Below are 14,754 nucleotides of genomic sequence, written 5' to 3'. Positions count from 1 at the left end.
GAGGGATCTTGGTGCCCACAACTGTATGACCTCTATATGACCCTACAAAGAGATCCCTGAGGGATCTTGATCCTCACAACTGTATGACCTCTATATGACCCTACAAAGAGATCCCTGAGGGATCTTGATCCTCACAACTGTATGACCTCTATATGACCCTACAAAGAGATCCCTGAGGGATCTTTATCCTCACAACTGTATGACCTCTATATGACCCTACAAAGAGATCTTGGTGCCCACAACTGTATGACCTCTATATGACCCTACAAAGAGATCTTGGTGCCTACAACTATATGACCTCTATATGACCCTACAAAGAGATCTTGGTGCCCACAACTGTATAACCTCTATATGACCCTACAAAGAGATCCCTGAGGGATCTTGATCCTCACAACTGTATGACCTCTATATGACCCTACAAAGAGATCTTGGTGCCCACAACTGTATGACCTCTATATGACCCTACAAAGAGATCCCTGAGGGATCTTGGTCCTCACAACTGTATGACCTCTATATGATCCTACAAAGAGATCCCTGAGGGATCTTGATCCTCACAACTGTATGACCTCTATATGACCCTACAAAGAGATCCCTGAGGGATCTTGATCCTCACAACTGTATGACCTCTATATGACCCTACAAAGAGATCCCTGAGGGATCTTGGTCCTCACAACTGTATGACCTCTATATGACCCTACAAAGAGATCTTGGTGGTCACAACTGTATGACCTCTATATGACCCTACAAAGAGATCTTGGTGGTCACAACTGTATGACCTCTATATGACCCTTCAAAGAGATCTTGGTGCCTACAACTATATGACCTCTATATGACCCTACAAAGAGATCCCTGAGGGATCTTGGTGTCCATTTTTCTCCATTTTTCTGTCTTTCTCATCATTATCTCTACTTTGATATGAATTGACAAAATATTTGACAACTTTTGTTTTTCTGATCAATCCAAAAATGAGACATGTCAACTAAGGACAAATGAGAACTTAAAGTCTGAGAAACAACAGACATCAACAGTCAAAATCCAAGATGGCCGCCTGTGCTTTATGGGTGAAGCATTGATTCAGTACGTGTTACTAACCTGACTGTTTCGGTCATTGATGAGCTCTATTGACCAGCGTCCTTCATGTTTGATCCATACAAATATCACTCCCTGAGAGTCGCAGGTAGCTAACTTCTGATACGGTTCATTCCAACGCACCAAGATCACCTGTAGAATAAAAGGTAAATCTAGTCTATATTATCTGTAAATGATAAACCTTTTACATATACTTATATTTCTACCACAATACCCTGTGTTATTCAACTCTCAGACCATCAGTTAATCATTACAGCTGTTGATTAACAATCTGTTTATACCACACGTGGTATAAACTCTGTACGCATTTTGATTGGCTAACACGGTGAACTTTGACCCAAGCTGCAATTATTATTGACGTCATCAATAATCTAATGACGTCACATCACCGGGTCCCGGACGTCACCGGTACACTTTATTTGCATACGCGAAATTATACTTGGCCACGTTTCCCTTTGATTCAAGCCGATATTATTGTGGTAGAAACAGGTCACACGACTCGAAATTGTTGGATATGGAATTTATTTCACACTCGTAAGTTATTTTTTAAAAGTTGCAAAAAACACTCGCTAAAGCTCGTGTCTTTTGTAACTTTTAAAAAATAACTTACTCGTGTGAAATAAATTCCATATCCAACAACCACTCGTTGTGTAACCTCTATTTCTACCACAATACCCTGTGTTATTCCACTCTCAAGCCATTGTATAAATGTGCCGACTGTTGGATAAATATATGTTATATACCACTAGTGGTATATGACCTTCCGGTCTTTCGATTGGTCAAGAATTCGAAATCATACTTGACCACGTTTCCCTTTGATTCAAGCCGATATTATTGTGGTAGAAACATGTCACACAACTCGTGATTGTCGGATACAGAATTTATTTCACACTTTTTTCAAAAGTTGCAAAAGACACTCGCTAAAGCTTGCGTCTTTTGTAACTTTTAAAAAATAACTTACTCGTGTGAAATAAATTCCATATCCAACAATCACTCGTTGTGTAACCTCTATTTCTTAACTAATTAGATTTAAAGACTTGTTTATTTGTACACAAATAAAAGCTGACATACAACGTCGACATGTTATTTCTTTCCTGGTTTCTGTGTGGCTTGTGGCTCTTCACACTAAAGGTACGGCCTAAATCTAAATACCTTCATATCTAACGTTGTTCTCAACACATTAAAGTAGAAAAAGTATGTGTCGCCCTGGAAGATAAATTCTGATTATCTTTTCTAAAAAATAATGTACTTCATACTTCATCATGCTTTTTCCTTCTGCTATGAAGAAATATAGATCAGGCTTAAATCATTCTCCTTAAATAACCAACATTGTCAGGGGAGATATTTACATATACATATATAGAAACACATTTATTTTGGTCCCAATCTAAAAACCTCAAAACTATAATGAACATTCCAGGTTTCCATGGCAACAGGTCTTCATTCAAACTGCAAAACAAATTTTCCATCCAATTGGAAGGATATTTTTTCATTTAATCCCCATCCTACCCCTATTCTTGTTCGATATTAGCCGAAGCTTTACTCAATCATGTAGATTTTACGTTTCACATCGATTCATTAATTGAAGAAAAAACAAGTACATGTGTACCTATCTCTAGCTGTTTGTATGCTATTTAAGAATGTTTAAATGTTTTTCTTGGCTTATTGGTGAAAGGTACTGCTGAACAGATATACAGTCAGTATATCTCTTTTCTGTCTATACGAGGACTATAAACTACACGGCTGCCAAGTGTCTATAGTCAAAAGATCCTACATGTGAATTTCTTAAACATAATTGGAGCTTAAAACATAAACAATATAAATAGTCTAAAACACTTCAAAAGTCCAAAACACTTCAAAAGTCCAAAACACTTCAAAAGTCTAAAACACTTCAAAAGTCTAAAACACTTCAAAAGTCTAAAACACTTCAAAAGTCCAAAACACTTCAAAAGTCCAAAGTCTAAAACACTTCAAAAGTCCAAAACACTTCAAAAGTCTAAAACACTTCAAAAGTCTAAAACACTTCAAAAGTCCAAAACACTTCAAAAGTCCAAAACACTTCAAAAGTCTAAAACACTTCAAAAGTCCAAAACACTTCAAAAGTCTTCAAAAGTCCAAAACACTTCAAAAGTCCAAAACACTTCAAAAGTCCAAAGTCTAAAACACTTCAAAAGTCCAAAACACTTCAAAAGTCTAAAACACTTCAAAAGTCTAAAACACTTCAAAACTCCAAAATACTTCAAAACTAAAAAAAAAAACTAAACTTTTGAAGTCCAAAATACTTCAAAAGTTCAAAACAATTCTGAAGTTGGAAGAGAATCATTCCATTTTGCAATTACACTCCACAGAAATGATGTTTGATTTAAAAAAAAAAATCATGAAAAAAAATATCAATGGAGAATTCTGCAAAAATCCAAAAATCAGTGGATGAATGGAAAAATAATTCTTACTTCAGACTCACATTAACAATAAAACAAATCTTAACAAAGCATTAAGCATGCCACCAAACAATCTATCAGAGATAATCAGAGCCAGTCCATTGATTCTAACGAATCCTTCATCAGTCTCCAATTATCAGAACAAAACAGACTGTTACGGCCACCCATGTGTAAAAGATAAATTGTTTTTTAATGAGTTTATAATACAAAAATTGTCCAAATTTCCGTAACATACTTAAAAAATAAACAATGGTGACCAGTTCCAATTGTACAGGTAACATGATTGAGACAAATTTCAGGAATTCAGCAATTTCCGTTTGTGGAATTCTTGGTCAAAATACATATTTTAGGTAAGATATATATTATATATTTAATGCCCTCTTGGTGGGGTAATATGAAAGTTTGTCTACCTGAAGTAGCCATTTCCCCCCCCGAGGGCGTATTACAAGCCAGAGATTCAGATCACACTAGAAAGGGATTTTTTTTTGTTTTCGAAAAAATAAAAAAGTACAATGCATACGTTAAGTTCAATCAACAGTTATTTTTTTATTCAATCACAATTTTTTTTTTTTACAGATTCATTAAATTTACAATTTGATAAGTTTTATATGGAACATAGCTGATAGAAACTGACAAGAACAGCAACTCTTGTGAGAATCAGAGAGAGGGTCGCCATGGGGGATATCACACTCCAGGGAGATAGGGGGTCGCCATGGGGGATATCACACTCCAGGGAGATAGGGGGTCGCCATGGGGGATATCACACTCCAGGGAGATAGGGGGTCGCCATGGGGGATATCACACTCCAGGGAGATAGGGGGTCGCCATGGGGGATATCACACTCCAGGGAGATAGGGGGTCACCATGGGGGATATCACACTCCAGGGAGATAGGGGGTCGCCTTTGGGGATATCACACTCCAGGGAGATAGGGGGTCGCCATGGGGGATATCACACTCCAGGGAGATAGGGGGTCGCCATGGGGATATCACACTCCAGGGAGATAGGGGGTCCCCATGGGGGATATCACACTCCTGGGAGATAGGGGGTCGCCATGGGGGATATCACACTCCGGGGAGATAGGGGGTCGCCATGGGGTCGCCATGGGGGATATCACACTCCGGGGAGATAGGGGGTCGCCATGGGGGATATCACACTCCAGGGAGATAGGGGGTCGCCATGGGGGATATCACACTCCGGGGAGACAGAGGGTCGCCATGGGGGATATCACACTCCGGAGAGATAGGGGGTCGCCATGGGGGATATCACACTCCGGGGAGATAGGGGGTCACCATGGGGGATATCACACTCCAGGGAGATAGAGGGTCACCATGGGGGATATCACACTCCAGGGAGATAGGGGGTCGCCTTTGGGGATATCACACTCCAGGGAGATAGAGGGTCGCCATGGGGGATATCACACTCCAGGGAGATAGGGGGTCGCCATGGGGGATATCACACTCCAGGGAGATAGGGGGTCGCCATGGGGGATATCACACTCCAGGGAGATAGAGGGTCGCCATGGGGGATATCACACTCCAGGGAGATAGAGGGTCGCCATGGGGGATATCACACTCCAGGGAGATAGGGGGTCGCCATGGGGGATATCACACTCCAGGGAGATAGAGGGTCGCCATGGGGGATATCACACTCCAGGGAGATAGAGGGTCGCCATGGGGGATATCACACTCCAGGGAGATAGGGGGTCGCCATGGGGGATATCACACTCCGGGGAGATAGAGGGTCGCCATGGGGGATATCACACTCCAGGGAGATAGAGGGTCGCCATGGGGGATATCACACTCCAGGGAGATAGGGGGTCGCCATGGGGGATATCACACTCCGGGGAGACAGAGGGTCGCCATGGGAGATATCACACTCTAGGGAGATAGGGGGTCGCCATGGGGGATATCACACTCCAGGGAGATAGAGGGTCGCCATGGGGGATATCACACTCCAGGGAGATAGGGGGTCGCCTTTGGGGATATCACTCTCCAGGGAGATAGGGGGTCGCCATGGGGGATATCACACTCCAGGGAGATATGATGCTATATTTCCCGGCCACTAATGCGTTTCGGTTAATAACTGTCATAAACATGGGGTATAACAAAACCTTGAGCAGTTTAAACAATTTGAACAAAATAAATTTGTGATTTCCATGAGAGATAAATACTGCATACAGAAAGTTAACTACACAAGGTTTGAGAGATGTGTAGGTGGATGAAGGTTTAAGAGATGTACATGTAGGTGGATGAAGGTTTAAGAGATGTGTAGGTGGATGAAGGTTTAAGAGATGTGTAGGTGGATGAAGGTTTAAGAGATGTACATGTAGGTGGATGAAGGTTTAAAAGATGTGTAGGTGGATGAAGGTTTAAGAGATGTACATGTAGGTGGATGAAGGTTTAAGAGATGTGTAGGTGGATGAAGGTTTAAGAGATGTGTAGGTGGATGCAGGTTTGTGTCCTGTCGCTGGTGTTCCCTGTCGGTGGCTGTTCCGGCGTTGTCGGGGGCTGCCGGTTTCCGCGCTTTTCCCCCTGTCGGGGGGTCCGGTTTCCGCGATTGTGGTGGCTGCCGGTTTCGCGCTGTGTCGGTGGTGCCGGTTTCCGCGCTGTCCCTTTCGCTGGCTGCCGGTTTTCGCGCTGTGTCGGTGGCTGCGGTTTCCGCGCTGTGTCGGGGGCTGCGGTTCGCGCTGTGTCGCTGGCTGCCGGTTTTCGCGCTGTGTCGGTGGCTCCCGGGTTTCCGCGCTGTCCCTGTCGGTGGCTGCGGTTTCCGCGCTGTGTCGGTGGCTGCCGGTTCGCGCTGTGTCGGTGGTGCCGGTTTTCGGCTGTGTCGGTGGCTCGGTTTGGCGCTGTGTCGGTGCCGCCGGTTTGCGCGCTGTGTCGGTGGCTGCGGGTTTGCGCGCTGTGTCGGTGGGGGTTTCCCCCTGTGTCGGTGGCTGAGGTTCCGCGCTGTATCGGTGGTGCGGTTTCGCGCTGTGTGGTGGCTGAAGGTTTACGCGCGTGTCGGTGGCTGCCGGTTTCGCGATGTGTGGTGGATGAAGGTTTCCAGGCTGTCCCTGTGGTGGATGAGGTTTACGCGATGTGTCGTGGTGAAGGTTTAAGAGATGTGTCGGTGGCTGCGGTTTAAGCGATGTGTCGGATGGATGAGGTTTAGAGCTGTCCCTGTCGGTGATGAGGTTTCCGCGCTGTGTATGTGGCTGAGGTTTGCGATGTGTGGTGGTGAGGTTAGAGATGTGTCGGTGGCTGCCGGTATCGAGATGTGTCGGTGGATGCCGGTTAGAGTGTGTCGGTGGATGCGGTTGAAGAGATGTACATGTAGGTGGATGAGGTTTGAGAGATGTGTAGGTGGATGAAGGTTTAAGAGATGTGTAGGTGGATGAAGGTTTAAGAGATGTGTAGGTGGATGAAGGTTTAAGAGATGTGTAGGTGGATGAAGGTTTAAGAGATGTACATGTAGGTGGATGAAGGTTTAAGAGATGTGTAGGTGGATGAAGGTTTAAGAGATGTGTAGGTGGATGAAGGTTTAAGAGATGTACATGTAGATGGATGAAGGTTTAAGAGATGTGTAGGTGGATGAAGGTTTAAGAGATGTGTAGGTGGATGAAGGTATAAGAGATGTGTAGGTGGATGAAGGTTTAAGAGATGTGTAGGTGGATGAAGGTTTAAGAGATGTACATGTAGGTGGATGAAGGTTTAAGAGATGTGTCGGTGGATGAAGGTTTAAGAGATGTACATGTAGGTGGATGAAGGTTTAAGAGATGTACATGTAGATGGATGAAGGTTTAAGAGATGTACATGTAGGTGGATGAAGGTTTAAGAGATGTGTAGGTGGATGAAGGTTTAAGAGATGTGTAGGTGGATGAAGGTTTAAGAGATGTACATGTAGATTGATGAAGGTTTAAGAGATGTGTAGGTGGATGAAGGTTTAAGAGATGTGTAGGTGGATGAAGGTTTAAGAGATGTGTAGGTGGATGAAGGTTTAAGAGATGTACATGTAGATGGATGAAGGTTTAAGAGATGTACATGTAGGTGGATGAAGGTTTAAGAGATGTACATGTAGGTGGATGAAGGTTTAAGAGGTGTAGGTGGATGAAGGTTTAAGAGATGTACATGTAGGTGGATGAAGGTTTGAGAGATGTGTAGGTGGATGAAGGTTAAGAGATGTGTAGGTGGATGAAGGTTTGAGAGATGTGTCGGTGGATGAAGGTTTAAGAGAAGTACATGTAGGTGGATGAAGGTTTAAGAGATGTGTAGGTGGATGAAGGTTTGAGAGAAGTGTAGGTGGATGAAGGTTTGAGAGATGTGTAGGTGGATGAAGGTTTAAGAGATGTACATGTAGGTGGATGAAGGTTTAAGAGATGTGCAGGTGGATGAAGGTATAAGAGATGTACATCTAGATGGATGAAGGTTTAAGAGATGTACATGTAGGTGGATGAAGGTTTAAGAGATGTGTAGGTGGATGAAGGTTTGAGAGATGTGTAGGTGGATGAAGGTTTAAGAGATGTGTAGGTGGATGAAGGTTTGGATGTTTTTCGTGGTGGTGGTTAAGGTGTGTGGTGGATGAAAGGGTTTCCCAGTGTGTGGTGGTGGGTTTAAGTTTTCATGTAGGTGGTGATTAAAAGGTTTACCGTGTAGTTTGTGTGGATGGGGTTTCGGTGTCTGTGGTGGATGGGTTTGGTGTTGTGGTGGTGAGGTTTGCGCTGTGTGTGGATTTCCCGGTTTCAGGTGTCTGTAGGATGGGTTTGGTTGTGTTGTGGTGCGGTTTAGAGCTGTGTAGGTGGTGAAGGTTTAAAGGCTGTGTAGTGGTGGGTTCAGGTTTTGTGGTGGATGGGTTTGAGATGTTTTGGTGGATGGGTTTGAGGTTGTATGATGAAGGTTTGAGATTGTAGTGGTGAGGTTTAGAGATGTTCGGGTGGATAAGGTTTGAGTGCATGTTGTGGTAGTTTAGAGATTTTACGTTGGTGAAGGTTTAAGAGATGTGTAGGTGGATGAAGGTTTAAGAGATGTGTAGGTGGATGAAGGTTTAAGAGATGTGTAGGTGGATGAAGGTTTAAGAGATGTGTAGGTGGATGAAGGTTTAAGAGATGTGTAGGTGGATGAAGGTTTAAGAGATGTGTAGGTGGATGAAGGTTTAAGAGATGTACATGTAGGTGGATGAAGGTTTAAGAGATGTGTAGGTGGATGAAGGTTTGAGAGATGTGTAGGTGGATGAAGGTTTGAGAGATGTGTAGGTGGATGAAGGTTTAAGAGATGTGTAGGTGGATGAAGGTTTAAGAGATGTGTAGGTGGATGAAGGTTTAAGAGATGTGTAGGTGGATGAAGGTTTAAGAGATGTACATGTAGGTGGATGAAGGTTTAAGAGATGTGTAGGTGGATGAAGGTTTAAGAGATGTGTAGGTGGATGAAGGTTTAAGAGATGTGTAGGTGGATGAAGGTTTAAGAGATGTGTAGGTGGATGAAGGTTTAAGAGATGTGTAGGTGGATGAAGGTTTAAGAGATGTGTAGGTGGATGAAGGTTTAAGAGATGTGTAGGTGGATGAAGGTTTAAGAGATGTGTAGGTGGATGAAGGTTTAAGAGATGTGTAGGTGGATGAAGGTTTAAGAGCTGTGTAGGTGGATGAAGGTTTAAGAGATGTGTAGGTGGATGAAGGTTTTAAGAGATGTGTAGGTGGATGAAGGGTTTAAGAGATGGTAAGGTGGAGATGAAGGTTTTAAGAGATGCTGTAGGGGATGAAGGTTTAAGCGATGTGTAGGTGGATGAAGGTTTAGAGATGTGTAGGTGGATGAAGGTTTTAAGAGATGTGTAGGTGATGAAGGTTGAAGAGATGTGTAGGTGGATGAAGGTTTAAGAGATGTGTAGGTGGATGAAGGTTTAAGAGATGTGTAGGTGGATGAAGGTTTTAAGAGATGGTGATAGGTGGATGAAGGTTAAGAGATGTGTAGGTGGATGAAGGTATAAGAGATGTACATGTAGGTGGATGAAGGTTTAAGAGATGTACATGTAGGTGGATGAAGGTTTAAGAGATGTGTAGGTGGATGATAGGGGATGAAGGTTTAAGAGATGTGTAGGTGGATGAAGGTATAAGAGATGTACATGTAGATGGATGAAGGTTTAAGAGATGTACATGTAGGTGGATGAAGGTTTAAGAGATGTACATGTAGGTGGATGAAGGTTTAAGAGATGTGTAGGTGGATGAAGGTTTAAGAGATGTGTAGGTAGATGAAGGTTTGAGAGATGTGTAGGTGGATGAAGGTTTAAGAGATGTACATGTAGGTGGATGAAGGTTTAAGAGATGTGTAGGTGGATGAAGGTTTAAGAGATGTGTAGGTGGATGAAGGTTTAAGAGATGTGTAGGTGGATGAAGACCAAGGTTTAATGTTGTTTGGAGATATTTTATTTCCTAATGCGATTAGAATGTTCAATTCTACTGATATTCTTAGTGGTTCAGTATCAGCCTGGTTCTTATTTTGAGATTATAACTTGACTGAGATTTGACCCAGATTTACCCAGATTTGATCCAGACTGACCCAGATTTAACCCAGATTTGACCCACACTGACCCAGATTTGACCCATAATGACCAAGATTTAACCCAGATTTAACCCACACTGACCCAGATTTGACCCATAATGACCAAGATTTAACCCAGATTTAACCCACACTAACCCAGATTTGACCCATAATGACCAAGATTTAAGCCAGACTGACCCAGATTTGACCCAGATTTGACCTTGATATTTGCCAACAACTGACCCAGATTTGACCCAGATTTGACCCAGATTTACAGGATGGGTGTCACTGATACCTAAACTTGTGGAAGTAAATCTATATTTTGTTAAACCTATCAGTAAACTGATCAGTAAACATACCATGTGAGATATTAAGTGTGTTCAAATTTTGAAGCCTAAGAATTGATGTACACTAGATTTATAGACCTTCCTACAAATTGATATAAACACTCCAAGCTGGTTTTTTTCTTTTGAACAACAAGGAAGTTTTAACTGTTATTATATTTAGATTTTAATATAACCTCAAGTGTCCTTCCAAAGAGAGAAGGCTGGATAGTTTTAATAAATCTAATTCATTCAAGATATGACACATACCTACACATGACATTTATACATGACACATACATACATGTAATGACCTTTATACATATTCATATGACACCTAGATACATAAAATCAACTTACAACAGGTTTGACACCTTATCGTAGAGCTGATACAAAAATGGATCCGAGTAATATGATGGAAGGTGAATATGTTTATATGAATCGGAGTAATATGTTGGGAGGTGAACATTTTTATAAGATTGCTAATATTAGCTGTTACGAAGAGCCAACGAAACACACGTATACAGTAACTTGACAACCTACATCGCCTAGCAACCAAAATTTAATTTTTGGTCCTCTATCCGAACTGTAATTGAATTGCAGTGATAGAAATTGGAAAAATAATAATGAAGTAGGCGTGAAGCTTTGAAAACATCTCCCTGAATTTTCACCCAAATGAGCATAAATGTCACAGCATATTATCAGACCCTTGTATTGAATTATTTTGATTATCTCTTTCGTTCCAGAAATTCAATCCATGAGGCACGTGCGAAAGATTGGTGACATTCATATGTTTTCCCACTGAAATCTCAGATTACTGGCGCTTTAAAAAATAATTCTACATTGCTACAACATAACAAACATTCACTCCTACCATCACGGTCATCTTGGTTTATCTTTTTTTTAGCTTCCATAGTAAAATATTACCGAATTCAAATAAAAACTTTAAAAAGGAAATTATTACAGAATTCAAATAAAAACCTTAAATAGAAAAATATCACATAACTCAAATTAAAATTTTAAAAAGGGAAATATTATAGAATTCAAGTTAAAGCTTTACATAGGAAAATATTACAGAATTCAAGTCAATTAAAACTCTTTAATGAAAAGCATTTCAGAATTTAAGGAAATTTTCCTAAACTCTAATATTGCTTTCCTATGAAAAAAACCCTACTGTTTCTAATAAAGTACCATTTAGCAAAATAAAAATAACATTTCTTACAAAATAACATGGCCCATCGATAGGCCTTAACGGTCACTAATTTTTGAAATATTTCTGTCCATTTGACCCTTTTTGACCCCGCCAAACAGCCCCTGGGGGTCAGTCCGGTCAACATTTACATACCATCAAACTGAAGAAGTCATTTAAATATTTTAGCATATTTGACCCCTGTTACCTTGAATGAAGGTCAAGGTCATTCATATGAACAAACTTTGTAGCCTTCACCCCAGCATACTACAGGTCCAATATCATGTCCATGGGCCTCTTGGTTATTAAAAGTTGTTTTAGGGGACAAGTTGACACCGGCTGGCCAGATGATGCTGCACCATGGCATAAGCTCACTTGCCATTCTGACAGGTGAGCTAAAAATAACGATTGTCCTCCACCAGTGATAATTTAGACCTTTGGTTGAGATCTGCTTTGGTGTTAAAGCTGACAGTGCAAGTTAAAAAGCATGCAATTGAGATTAAACAAGGAGCCGCAAAGCCTGGCATTATCCCTTGCGCCCTGCAGCCTCAGTTGGTATGAAAACCCAAATACATGTATAAATTAAGCTCAAAGTAAGAGTTATTAAGGAAACAGTAATTTGGTATTTTTGATTAAGTCTCCATGGTGACAGAAAAAATACCGAAAATGGAAGGTCCGCAATAGCAAAAAGGCACAACTAGGGCACTAGCCTGATATATACAGAAAGTTTCAAGGAGCTACGTTGAACGGTTATGGAGTTATAGCCCGGAAACAGTAATTTGGTATTTTTGATTAAGTTTCCATGGTGACAGAAAAAATACCGAAAATGGAAGGTCCCCAATAGCAAAAGGCACAACTAGCGCACTAGTCTGATATATACAGAAAGTTTCAAGGAGCTGCGTTGAACGGTTATGGAGTTATAGCACGGAAACAGTAATTTGGTATTTTTGATTAAGTTTCCATGGTGACAGAAAAAACACCGAAAATGGAAGGTCCTCAATAGCAAAAGGCACAACTAGGGCACTAGTCTGATATATACAGAAAGTTTCATGGAGCTGCGTTGAACGGTTATGGAGTTATAGCCCGGAAAAGAATCTCGGACGGACACAAAGACGGACGGGCGCACGGACGGAGCCCAATTTAATATCCCCTGCAAACGCGTTTCGCGGGGGATAAAAAAATAATACATGTACTGATTTTCAAAAATCGTTTCCGAGACATTCCCCAGTTATGGTAGTGTCGTATCAAAGGACGGGCAGACATTTTTCTCTTTTGTTATACGTGGATACAACCAAGCCGCCGCTGCTATAAAAAGAACGTGCTTCGTCACACTCGCATTCACTCTAACCTCAGGTGTTCACGGTGACACACCTGTATCACCTACACTACATCTGTACATCACATGACCTACAACTGTATTCGCGAACGACACCAAACAGAAGCACTTACCTGTTACCTAAGCAGAAAGATGGTCAGTGTCTCTCAATTATCTTTCAAATCTTGTGCAAAATAAAGTCTCCAAATAAATGCTGGAAAATGCATAACGAATTAATCCCAGATACTCTATCCATTTTCTCTCGTGGTTTTCGTGGGTGCAGCCATTTTGATAACAAGTAAACTTTCCGAGGAGTTCCGATTTTTACTCGCATCTACACTAGCACTCGGAACTCCTCGGATGTATTCCTATTGTCTACACTACACTAGGACTGTTGTTGTGCAGTAGTGCGGTTTTATCACGCTTTAATTGCATAATGACACATGCACAAATGATACAAAGACACAGAAAGTATTTCGATGGAAGCTATGGATATAATACTGTAACAGTTGTAAAGTTGTTCTTGCTGCATATCCCACTGGAAAGACTCAGGTAGGAATTTACTCATATTTACTCCGTTAATAATTTTATTAGGTGCATGTTTTGTTGAGGCCCAAATATTTTGTATTGTCAATATTTTCTTTTCTTTCTTTTATTGTAAAATAAAATATATATCAATATATAAAATTACCTCTTCATATTCCATATTCAAGTTCCGCAATTGCGTACAATGTAAACAAAAACCCATTGGCGTGTGTATTGAGAGCGTATACTATGTATAATAGATGTGTCGCGTTGCACATGTATCGATAGACTGATACTTGTCTCAATGAATGCACACGCTTTTATAGCGGTTCGTATCCACGCATAACAAAAAAGAAAAATGTCTGCCCGTCCTGTAGATACGACACTACCATAACTGGGGGATGGCTCAGAAACGATTTTTGGAAATCTGTACATGTATTTTTTTTTTTTTTAATCTCAATTGGATGCTTTTTAACTTGCACTGTCAGCTTTAAGAAGGATGAAAAGTTTATGGCGAATGGGACTTGACAGACAAAACAAAATGGCTATAGGTCAGATGACATTAAAACATTTTAACAATTTATAATAGTACCGTCTCACAATTAGAGCTAATTTTGAAAGACTTTCGGCCACAGTTGACAATTAATTTTCAGAAAAAAATGGACTCTTCCTCCGACTGCCAAGATCAATATAAGACAAATCACCATATTGCTAAAACAAATGATTTGATTTTCCGACTGGCGATTGACCAGATCATTAGTCCGAGAGTTCTGGTAATGTTTCTGGGATGATCTCTTAGTGAAGTCATTAGTTCCAGCAGCTAACCAATCCTTGTACTGCAGTCCTTGGAAAAAATTGTCTTTAACTGGCTGGTTCTGTTATATTTTATATCCTCTATATATGTCATACAGGCATGATCAACGAAATAGGTTAAAGTGGCATTTTTCCCTATGATCTCATAATATTGCAGCCATTTGAAGCAAAATCAAAATGGTTTTCAGTTAGGAGTACCAGTCAGGAAACATCACTAGTAAGATAACACAACTCTGACCCCAGGGGGCATCACAAACACACCCGAGTATCTAGGACACCGCTGTCCCTGACAGACCTCGGTACACAAGACGCCGTCCCCGACAGACCTCGGTACACAGGACACCGTCCCTGACATACCTCAGTATCTAGGACGCCGTCCCTGACAGACCTCAGTATCTAGGACGCCGTCCCTGACAGACCTCAGTATCTAGGACGCCGTCCCTGACAGACCTCAGTACCTAGGACTGCCGTCCCTGACAGACCTCAGTATCTAGGACACCACTGTCCCTGACAGACCTCAGTATCTAGGACGCCGTCCCTGACAGACATCAGTA

The 14,754-nt window shown here is 41.5% G+C and overlaps 1 protein-coding gene across 1 annotated transcript in view; it reads right to left on the bottom strand.

Moving 5' to 3' along the window:
• The window catches only part of LOC117326790 (tubby-related protein 4-like), a 205,217-nt gene that overhangs the window by 111,162 nt on the left and 79,301 nt on the right, over nt 1-14,754 (bottom strand). Inside the window, exon 3 of the mRNA XM_033883515.1 lies at nt 1,093-1,221. Coding sequence (XP_033739406.1) covers nt 1,093-1,221 — 129 coding nt within the window. The remainder of the gene's footprint in view (nt 1-1,092; nt 1,222-14,754) is intronic.

The sequence above is a fragment of the Pecten maximus genome, chromosome 5 (assembly GCF_902652985.1).
Source record: "Pecten maximus chromosome 5, xPecMax1.1, whole genome shotgun sequence".
Lineage (NCBI taxonomy): Eukaryota > Metazoa > Mollusca > Bivalvia > Pectinida > Pectinidae > Pecten > Pecten maximus.
The sequence above is the reverse complement of the archived record's forward strand: the minus strand, read 5'-3'. Positions and strand labels throughout refer to the sequence as shown.